The 11,434-nt window shown below is 45.2% G+C and overlaps 1 protein-coding gene across 1 annotated transcript in view; it reads left to right on the forward strand.

The window, feature by feature from the left end:
* The first annotated feature begins 968 nt into the window (after positions 1–968).
* LOC113407516 (neurogenic locus notch homolog protein 2-like) overlaps positions 969–11,434 on the forward strand; it is a 140,920-nt gene continuing 130,454 nt past the window's right edge. Inside the window, exon 1 of the mRNA XM_026656110.2 lies at positions 969–1,038. Coding sequence (XP_026511895.1) covers positions 969–1,038 — 70 coding nt within the window. The remainder of the gene's footprint in view (positions 1,039–11,434) is intronic.

Raw genomic sequence — 11,434 nt, forward strand, 5'->3', positions numbered from 1 at the left:
CCCCCCCCCCCCCCCCCATGTAATAACCCTGACCCACAGTTTGAGAACCCCCTGGTCTAGGCTCTAGAATGTGTTATTTTATATGTAGCCATGTGTTTCCAATACTACTACTTGCTTTCACTTGAATCTCTACTCATTGTTAAATAAACTTGTACTTACTTTCACCGTAAACATGTCTAAGTGCTGTGTGTGAAGCCAAGCGCTGATCTGAGGCGGGAGTCAGACTAAGCTGGAGAATACAGTTCCTTTGGGAACAGTGGAGCTGGGAATCCTGTGAGAGACCAGGGACTGGACCCTCCAGGGAGATGCTTGGAGGATGCAGGGGTTGGAGCATGCATGCTAATCTGCAGAGACGGGGTGCTGATGAGGCCTAGAGGGCAAGGCTTGTGTTGCCATGGCATGGCAGGTGGAGGGGAACCATGGCAGATAGTGAGGTGCCTCACAGCCTGGGAAGCATGATGTTGTTCCCTGTCCAGCTGACCTGTCGGGTTCCCCTGCCCCCCGCCCATAGGGCTCCCTGACTTGGGGGGAGGGCCAGCTGGTTCCCCCCACTGCCCCATAGGGTCCCTGTTGGGGGTGGGATGTCTAGTTCCCTTCTGACCTGGCTCCCCCAATAGGGCTCCCTGTCTTGGGGGGAGGGCTGTCTAGTTCCTCCTCCGCGCTCCGCCATAGGGCTCCTGGCTGGGGGGGGGCGTCTAGTTCCCCTCCCTGCCCCTCACAGGGCGTCCTGGCCGGGTGCCCGCGGGCTCTGCGCCTCCCGGCCCTGCGCCCTCTAGCGGCCGTTCCCGGCGGGCTGTGCCGCGGTCCCAACTGGCGGAGCCGCCCGACCGCGCAGGAAGCGGGGGAGGGCCAGACGCCAGTCCAGCCGAAGCCGAGTCCCTCCGCGCGGCCCCGCCGGCAGATCCTTCCGCGCGGCCCCGAGCTGCCGCTTCGCTGCCGGGCTGGCTCCGGCGCGGGCTCGGGGGGCGATGCGGAGGCCTGGCCTGGCACTCAGGGCCCTCCTGCTGCTGCTGTTGAGCCGCGGGGAGTCGGCGGCGGGTGAGTGCGGGTCGGGGGCTGCCTCCGCTAGGGGGCGCGCCGAGGGGATGGGGTGGCTGCCCTGCCCGGGTCCGGGGGTTTCTGGTGGTGGGGGCGGAGCCTGTGCCATGTCGGGCTCCGCGGCGCGGGCGTCTCTCAGCCCTGCCCTCGTGTCCTGGGGTCCCCTCAGTGTGAGGGTCTCTCCAGCGGACTGTCCCTACTCCAGTGTCCCCTCGGTACGGGGTCTCTGCCCTTCCCCAGTGTCCTGGAGTCTCCTCAGTGTAGGGGTTTCTGCTCTGCCCCATTGCCGTTGGGTCCCTTTGGTGTAGGGGTCTCTAGGGTCCATCGCCGCCCCGTGTTTTGTAGTCCCCCTGCTATGGGGCCGTCTTTAGGGGGCTCGCTCTTGCTCCATTGCTTTGCGGTCTCTGCTTTCTGGGTCTCTGGGAAGCTCACTCCTCCCCCATCATCCTAGGTCCCCTGCTTTGTGTCCTTGGAATCTGGCCTCTGCTCTTCCCTGCCCCAGGGGTTGCTGGCAGGCCTGGAAAGTGTCCGATAGGGCTTCATCAACACCCCTGAAACTCCCCAGGCTAGCCCCCACATCCTGCCTGCGGGGATGCTCATGGAAAGAGGAGAGCGCCCACTGCCAGCCCCTCAGACAGGAAGAGGGGAGAGGGGGAGACTGCCAGCCTGTCTCAATACAAATAGGGATGTGTTAATGAAACTCTAAAAATCAATAGGGGCAGCTTTGTGTTGGGATGCTATGTTGGGTTCCCTGCAGTGTTTACTAAGCAAACACAACTCGGTGGTGCCAGTGCATGAGAGCCAGGCAGGATATCTGACTAGAAATTAAAGTGGAAAAACTCTAGTCTCTTATTTTGGCTAAGGAAGTGCAGAGTAAATAATGAAAGCTCCATGAGATCTGTAAATTTAATCCATTGTTAATGTAAGGTGTTCATGGTAGCAACACAGGGAATTAAAATAATAGTTTTGACTTTAAGGTGCCCCTCGAAGAAGAGCAGAGTACCAATTGAGGGCCATAGATAACCAGTTCTGGCGGGGTTTGTCCTGGGAGGTGCTGAGCACCCTCAGTTTTCATTTACTTTAGTGTGTTTAGCATGTTGTAGTTGTGACGCTATTGGGGTAACCGAGGGTGTAAGCAGGATGAATCACTACCATCTGCTTACAGCATGAGACAACCTTGTCTGTGCCCAATAGGGGGAAAATTGTCTCAAATCTGCCAACCACTAGGAGGACAAGTGCTCTGCTCAAGGCTACATGAACCCCACTCTTTTGCTCTAGTGGCTGATAATTAGCGTGCCCCACCTTGATACCCTCAAGGGCCCAGTCCCTTAACTTCCGGATACCCACACAATGTACACTATTCCACTCCCTCCATGGAAGCAGTGCCCCCCAGTTCACTAGCTTCACCTCAGTTCAACACTTGCTTTAGTGTAAGGCAAGTCATGTCTACAGTAAATCCAAATAGAATTTATTTAACAATGCTAAGATAAAGATCCAAAATAGATACAAGTAAAAGTATTGGAAACACGAGATTACATGAAATGCAAATCTAGAGCCTATCATTTTTAACAAGTTCTGTTCCAGTCTAATAAGGTATTTCTTCCCAGTGTTCAGTCCTTACAGCACTTGTCCAATCTAGAGAGCTGGGATCTACTTTTTATGAAACACTAACGCTGGCAGAGTGTCGCCTCTGTAATGGATAATGTCTTGTGCCTTTTCTTTGTCTTTGATACGGTTCCAGACTTTTGTGCCATTTCAGATTCAGGGTGTTTCATTAACATCAGCAGAGCCCTGAGGATCCCTTATTCAGTCTCTTCTTGGGGTTCTTCATCTTTGTAAATGCTCAAGCCTGCATTTGGTCCAGCCTGTAAATACAGGGCTGTGCTAGGTCAGGTTGAAAGTTGTTGACTGCTCTCACTCTTGATTGACTTAGCTCTGAGACCCACCCCTCCTCAGGTGATATGCTTCACCTCATACAGTTTTGGAACAGAATAGTCTACATTTTACATTTCTCTCAAAATATTTCCCATACAATTCTCAATAACTATGGCAATCAGCTAGTTCTTAGTTTTTGGCAGAGACCATGCATGACCCCCTACGATGAATTATCGAGAAGATGGTTAGACACAGGTGTAATATACCTGCCTGGGCATATCAATGTCACAGTAAGGTTGAACCCAAAGTATTTAAGAGCATTGCTTGGTGTACAATACTGGGAATGTTGAACTGGTTAAAGGAAACTTCTGAGTAATAAGACTAGTAATTTCATTTCAGTAAGTGTCTTAAACACGTAATGAATAAATAATTGGAAGCCCCTGCCTTTTGAACATATATTGTTTAAAGGAATGATTAAAAGGTTGAGATTTAATTTGGAAACATTGGAAAAATCACTTGAAAATGGTTAGGTTCTCTAAAAATAAGAAAACTAGATAAATTAGCAAAATAAAAACAAAACAACTGAAATGCTGTAATTTCCATTGCTTTCTAAAGGAAAAAACTAGAACAAAAAGAACTAGGCTTTGAGAAGCACAGTTTCTTCAATTATTAAATTGAAGACCCCTATTGAGACAAAAGCAACAAGGAGTCCTTGTGGCACCTTAGAGACTAACAAATTTATTTGGGCATAAGCTTTTGTGGGCTAAAACCCACTTCATCAGATGCATGGAGTGAAATACAGTAAGCAGTATAAATATTACAGCACATTGAGACAGTAGTTCTAGCTACTTGGAGACACACAGACTTCTTAAAATTACTTTGAATCTTTTTAACTATGTGTTTAGTAAATATTTAAGGTATAAACAATGTGAACAGATCTGTAGAGCTGAAGATCGCATTATTTTTCATCATTGCACCATTACTTTCTTGAGACTGTTGGGAGAGGTCAGGTTGCACCTGTGTTCTGGTCCAGATGGAGAGTATAGTTCACAATGTCTTGAGAGTGATAGTTGCTGTTGGATTTCATACCTCTCTGAGAAGCAATCTTTTTGGTAGATTAATTTGTTGATGGCCTGCAGTACACTAATCAATCTTTTGTTCTTTATTATCAATACAAGGAATTCTAAATTTCTCATTCATTTATGCCATCCTCACAGGTTGCCATAGAATCATAGGACAGAAAGGGACCTTGAGAGGTCATTTAGTCCAGTCTCCTGCACTCATGTCTAACCTGCTCTTAAAAATTTCCAGTGATGGAGATTTCCACAACCTCCCTAGGCAATTTATTCCAGTGTTTACCCTGACAGTTAAGTTTTTCCTAATGACCAACCTAGATCACCCTTGCTGCAATTTAAGACCATTGCTCTTGTCAAGTGGGGTCCCTCAGGGCATAGGTGCTGACTGCCTCTGTTTCTGGGGTGTGTGTGTGCTCTATCCCTGCTCTGCCCCAGGCCCTGCCCCCACTCCACCCCTGCCCCCAATTTCCCACCCCCACCTACCTCTTCCTGCCTTTTCCCCCTTCCCACCCTGTTCTGCCCCCTGCTTCTTCTGGTCCCCGCTCCTCCCCCTCCATCCCCAGCGCCTCCTGGGTACCTCTGAACAGCTGATTGCGGCAGGTGGGAGGTGCTGGAAGGGAGGGGAGGAGCTGATCAGTGCGGCTCGCTGGCAGGCAAGAGGCACTGTGGGGGAGGAAGAGGCACTGATCCCGGGGCTAGAGCACCGACTATTTTTTCCCCATGGGTGCTTCAGCCCCGGAGCACCCATGGAGTCGGTGCCTATGCCGTAGGGGTCAGTTCTGGGTCCAGTTCTGTTCAATATCTTCATCAATGATTTCGATAAAGGCATAGAGTGTACACTTATAAAGTTTGAGGACGATACCAAGCTGGGAATGGTTACAAGTGCTTTAGAAGATAGGATTAAAATTCAAAATGATCTGGACAAACTGGAGAAATGCTCTGAAGAAACTAGAATGAAATTCAATAAGGACAAATGCGAAGTACTCCACTTAGGAAGGAACAATCAATTGCATTCATACAAAATGGGAAATGACTGCCTACGGAGAAGTACTACAGAAAGGGACCTGAGAGTCATAGTGGATCACAAAGCTAAATATGCTCAACAGTGTAACACTGTTGCAAAAAAGCAATCATTCTGGGATGTATTAGCAGGAGTGGTGCAAGCAAGACCTTGTTATACAGCTGATGTGACAAAAGAAGTGGGCGGAAGAAATTAAAGCACTGGGCGTGGAAATTGTGCTTAGGGTTTGACCAGTTGTGGCATGGAAAGCGAGAACTTCAGCAATTTTATGCCATGGTGTGGTGAAGAGTGAAGGTTTACATCTTCAAAGTCTTGGGCCCTGAGTAGTCTGATTAATGTAAACTGCCCACGCCTGGAAACAGTCAATGCTTGCCTGCTGGGAGAAATATTCCATGTACTTTGTGGATAGGATTAGTCTGACTTTGACTGGGTTATCTTCCTCTATGGTGGTAGAGCTATGTTTGGAGGCAAAAATTATTTCCTAAGTATGTTTTGTCCAGTTTTGCTCAGTAGTTATTAGAGAGGTTAGATTACAGCCTTGAAAGGACCAGTGTCCTTGGTTGTAAACCTGTGGTGGATGTTGGGACCATTATTTGCAGAGATAGCTAATGCCTCCTTGTGGGGTTGCAAGATGCTGGCTTTGTGATTCTTAATGATTCTTCTACTTTTGCTTGAGAAACTGTCTCTTGACACTAAACTTCTCCAACTACTGTTGTCCTCTAGACCTCACTCTCTGGAAAAGGTTGAAAAAGGCTGAGAGGGAAAATAACTCTGGCATCATCTGATGTCATCTGACTTTCTAGATTTCTCAGTCAGTTTTAGATCTGGATATAGTATGGAGACTGAGCTTGCATTATTGGTCGAAGCTCTTCCGAGTGATAGATAAAGGTTAGTTGTTGATGCTGATCTTTCAATGATAGCATTGGTCATAAGGTGATATTCACCAGTGTTAGGCAAGAAATACTTTTCCCAGCCTATGAAAAATTTCTAGGTAAAAATTTTCCCGACTCAGGCTGAAAAGTCAAAATTTCAAAAATGTTCACAAACAGAATATTTGACATTTTTTTTTTGGTTCAGGTCACTTTGATGTCAACTGTTTTCTGTGTTTTATTTTTACTATAATTAGTTTAAACTTCAAAGTGAAAAGCTATTTTGAACTGAAAAATATCAGAATTTTTTGAAAATGTCAAAACAAAATGTCTTGACAATTTCAAAATTTAATTTTCAAAAAAATGGAGTCAAAATTTTGTCAAAACTGACCTTTTCCTGCATAATGTTTCGGGTTTGACAAATCAGCTTTTTTGTCAGATTCCCAACCAGCTCTAATGTTGACCCACTTGTGGTCCTTGGGAGTGAAGTTGTGATTGGAACTACCATGAGGAAGGAATGGAGCAACTCAAAGAGTATTTTTGGATGGGTATTTAACTGCCTTAAGGGTTCTTGTGCAAGGAACCAAAAGTTTCTGATGTCAGCCTTTTCGCTTAATGCAGAATGAAATAGATGTTATGATATGGACTACTCAGCTCTGTCTTTTCATGCAATGCAGGTGGTGTAGTGACTTGTTTTTCCTGCTTGAATGAGTGGTTGAGCTGAAGCGCAATCTATAAAAGATTTAAGTGATGGTAGGTTCCGGGAGATGGAGGTGATGTCAGAAACATCTGCTTTTCTAGTGAGAGAATATATCTGATGATTGTTACTGATGTTCACAGTTTGGGGGCCTTTTTTGATCAGACAGCTGCAAGTAATAGGCAAACATAGGCATTCTTATTTTTCCTGTGTAGGAGATTCCATCCTTATCTCTTGGATGCAGACCCTGCCACAGATCTCAACACCTTTGTTACTGCTAGATTGAACTGCTGCAATGCATTCTCCATGGGGCTTCTCTGGAAGACACTTGGAAATTTCTGCTATTGCAAGAGTTAGTGGCCTGCTTACTTAGGAGTGGTGTGCCTAAGTAGTATCCTTGCACTTTTGTAGACTTCATTAGCTATCCATTTGTTTCAAGATGCAATTCAAAGTGTAATTTAGATTTACAAAACCCTTTATTATTTGAGCATAGCTACCTTCTACCTTTCTCTCATTATACATCATCTAAGCATTTAATATCAGCTGGGATGTCCTTGATAACAATCCCAAGACTTGAACTCTTGAGATAAGTTTGGAGGGGGTATGGGAAGGCTAAAGAGGTAAGTTATGCTTGGTTTTGGGAGATGACCTTTGACTTTTGAGTCTCTTTAGTTGGATAAGGGCGTTCTTGTCAACTTAATCAGTTTTTTTGTTTATTTGTGCTGTCTTTAAATCACTAACACTATAAATCAACTGGCACTTTTCTTTCATAGATGTTGCATAGGATTGGAACATCCTATTTTCAGAAACAATGTTCATATTGTGAAAGGGAGAAGTACAGTTGTGTCTTGTGAATGGTCTTGCTGAATTTGCTTGTTAAAAGGTGTTGCACTGTAACCCATGTTGTCATGGTTATATTGATCTTGAGAGAGCTGGAATTTGGATGTACATTGTTTATCAAGTTATGAGGCAGTGAAAGGACAACAGTAGAGTTTAGAATACTTGTTTCTTTTGGAATAGGAAATTTTATCTAAAATACCCAGTGGACATCATTTTTAGATGAATGTCACTTCAGTCCCTTGTATTTCAAGTTTGTCTTGTTGGCTAGGATCCATGGATCTAAGGAATCTTGGGAGTGATGACCATAAACTTGGAGGCATTGCATACTCCTCCTCAGGGCATGTCACCCAGACTGGAAAACGGGAGCCTACTTTTCAAACCATCTATGTTAAAAAGCCCTTTGTAGTTACATATTCTTAGTTTCTATGAGCTCATTCAAAGGTCATTTTGCCAACGCCCCTGTGGAAGGAACAATGCCTGTGTCATACTTAACACACAGTCAGTCTTCTGAGATCTCCAGAAAAAAATCAAACATTCTATTTGGAAAATATTCTATTTCTAGAGCATATGCCCTCTAAGAGTATAAGGATGAAAATGGAGCTTTGTATCTCAATAGTATATTAGCTTCTGCTATTTCTTCCCTGCGGGATATCTTAGTCCTATATCTGCGACATCACTGGTAGTTGCTATGGAAATAATGCTGATGACAAGCATTGGATTATGCAAAAAGAACAGGAGTACTTGTGGCACCTTAGAGACTAACAAATTTATTAGAGCATAAGCTTTCGTGGGCTACAGCCCACTTCTTCGGATGCTACTCTGAAACCTGTCATTGGATTATGCTTTCTGGAGTGGTAGAAACTCTTATAAATCCTTTTTAACATTAGCACTAAAGAATGACAGAAAATTTTAGAGAGAACAACATAAGCATAATTATTTCTACATCAAATGTTTTTCAAAGTTTTCATAGAGACGTCAGTTTCTCTTTAGATCTTTAATTGTATTATCTAAAATGTTAGGCACTGAATGAGAGTACTTTATTAAAGCTTTTCTGTTTTAACCAAATACATTGTGTTGTAACTTGGTTGTTAAGTTTTTAAATAGTGTTTTGGCTTTGTGTATTAGAAGAACACTGTCAGTCTGAAAATTATGGGAATGCAGGAAGCAATGGCTATAAGGGTGATATAGCAATAGGACAGGATCCATTGATAAAAAAACTAGTCATATAACTCAGTCCCTAGTTCATTGTGTATTCTAACTTTACCTTTATAGTTAATTCTTTACAGCTAATAAAGGGATTGCTGTAGGTTACATTCTTAACAAAATAAACCATTCAGGGAAGCAGTCATCAAGATAAAAGCAAATCTTGTCCTAACTGTTCAGTAATGGTATATAAATTATAAAATATCTAAGGATGACTGGATGATGGAATTGGTATCTGGATATGGAGCGCCTCACCTCTAGGCCCCTAGTTTCAGTCTGGTCCGGGCAGGACATTTGTGAAGTTCTACATCTGATGGTAGGGATGGTGTTTTGTAAGGACAACCGTGTTTGTTGCTGCAGGGGAAAGGGGCTTGGGAGCAGGGCCGGCTCCAGGGTTTTTGCCGCCCCAAGCGGCGAGAAAAAAAAAAAAAAAAAGCCGCGATCGCTTTCTTCTTCGGCTGCAATTCGGCGGCAGGTCCTTCCCTCCGAGGGACCCGCCGCCGAAGAGCCCGACGTGCTGCCCCTTCCCCTTGGCCGCCCCAAGCACCTGCTTGCTGGGCTGGTGCCTGGAGCCGGCCCTGCTTGGGAGGGGCTCTTTCTGGGGTTTGCCGTTCATACAACTGAGGGAGTGACTGGTTGGGTCCAAATCACGTTTCTTCTGATCTGAGTTGAATCTTCATGAGTTTCTCATGAGGCATTGGATACTCTGATTAGTAATGAAGAATATCTGATTTGAGCTTAAAGAACAGGAGTACTTGTGGCACCTTAGAGACTAATAAATTTATTTGAGCATAAGCTTTCGTGGGCTACAGCCCACTTCATCGGATGCATAGAGTGGAACATACAGCAAGAAGATATTTATACATACAGAGAACATGAAAAGGTGGAAGTAGCCATACCAACTGTAAGAGGCCAATCAATTGAGATGAGCTATCATCAGCAGGAGAGAGAAAAAAACCTTTGAAGTGATAATCAGGATGGCCCATAGAAGGTGTGAGGATACTTAACATTGGGAAATAGATTCAATTAGTGTAATGACCCAACCATTCCCAGTCTCTGTTCAAAGCTAAGTTAATAGTATCTAATTTGCATATTAATTCAAGTTCAGCAGTGTCTCTTTGGAGTCCGTTTTTGAAGCTTTTTTGTTGCAAAATTGCCACCTTCAAGTCTGTCACTGAGTGGTTAGACAGGTTGAAGTGTTCTCCTACTGGTTTTTGAATGTTATGATTCCTGATGTCAGATTTGTGTCCATTTATTCTTTTGCGTAGAGACTGTCCGGTTTGGCCAATGTATATGGCAGAGGGGCATTGCTGGCACATGATGGCATATATCACGTTGGTAGATGTGCAGGTGAACGAGTCCCTGATGGCATGGCTGATGTGATTAGGTCCTATGATGGTGTCACTTGAATAGATATGTGGACAGAGTTGGCATCAGGCTTTGTTGCAAGGATAGGTTCCTGGGTTAGTGTTTATGTTGTATGGTGAGTATTTGCTGGTGAGTATTTGCTTCAGGTTGGGGGGCTGTCTGTAAGCGAGGACTGGTCTGTCTCCCAAGATCTGTGAGAGTGAGGGATCATCTTTCAGGATAGGTTGTAGATCTTTGATGCGCTGGCGAGGTTTTAGTTGGGGGCTGAAGGTGATGGCTAGTGGCGTTCTGTTATTTTCTTTGTTGGGCCTGTCCTGTAGTAGGTGACTTCTGGGTACTCTTCTGGCTCTGTCAATCTGTTTTTTCACTTCAGCAGGTGGGTATTGTAGTTTTAAGAATGCTTGATAGAGATCTTGTAGGTGTTTGTCTCTGTCTGAGGGATTGGAGCAAATACGGTTATATCTTAGAGGATGGCTGTAGACAATGGATTGTGTGGTGTGTCCTGGATGGAAGCTGGAGGCATGTAGGTAAGTATAGTGGTCAGTAGGTTTCTGGTATAGGGTGGTGTTTATGTGACCATCGCTTATTAGCACAGTAGTGTCTAGGAAATGGACCGCTTGTGTGGATTGGTCTAGCTTGATCATTAAAGTGAGGCCATGGGCAGTGACTGAAGTGTCTGCACCGGGGACAAGAATTCCTTAATTTCAGTTCTGGAATTTGGGCAGCAGTCTCCAGTTCAAGCTCAAATCAGATATTCTTCATTACTAATCAGAGTACCCAATGCCTCATGAGAAACTCATGAAGATCCAACTCAGATCAGAAGAAATGGGAAGACAAAAAGATAGGTCTTCACCAGCGCCTGATTATCCAGGCTGTGACTGAGAGGAAGGCTGAAGAGGGATGATTGCAGGACCTAAGGTCTTGGGTCTGAGAGCTTGTGGGACAAGCCTTTGCTTCATTAGATGTAGTCAGAGGTTCATCCCTTAGACTCTTAAATCCTACGAGGCCTAAACAGGATTTCTGCCCCTGCAGGTTCTTTTCTTCTCTCAATATGGTTTTTTTAAAGATCCTTTAGCAATTTGGCCTTTGATGCACTATAGGCAAGGTCCATAGTGTTGTTGCTCTTTTCCTATGAAGTCAAGAATTGTTATTTAAGAGGACAGCTGAAAATTCTAGATTATCTCTCTTCTCTTAGAAAGCCTGTGGCATCAGCTCTGTACTCAGGGCCGGTGCAACCATTTAGGTGACCTAGGCGGTCGCCTAGGGCGCTAGGATTTGGGGGGTGCCATTTTCGTCGGCAGCGACCGCGGCGGCCGGATCTTCGACCGCCCCGGTCCCCGCCAGCATTTAGGCAGAGGGAGCTGGGGCAGTCGAGCGCGGGGAGGGCCGCCTGCAGCAAAGGGGGTGGGGGGGGCAGCATGCAGGAGAACTCCCCGCCCCAGCTCAC

This window comes from Terrapene carolina, unplaced genomic scaffold (assembly GCF_002925995.2).
Source record: "Terrapene carolina triunguis isolate 2854851 unplaced genomic scaffold, T_m_triunguis-2.0 Scaffold212, whole genome shotgun sequence".
NCBI classification, from domain to species: domain Eukaryota; kingdom Metazoa; phylum Chordata; order Testudines; family Emydidae; genus Terrapene; species Terrapene triunguis.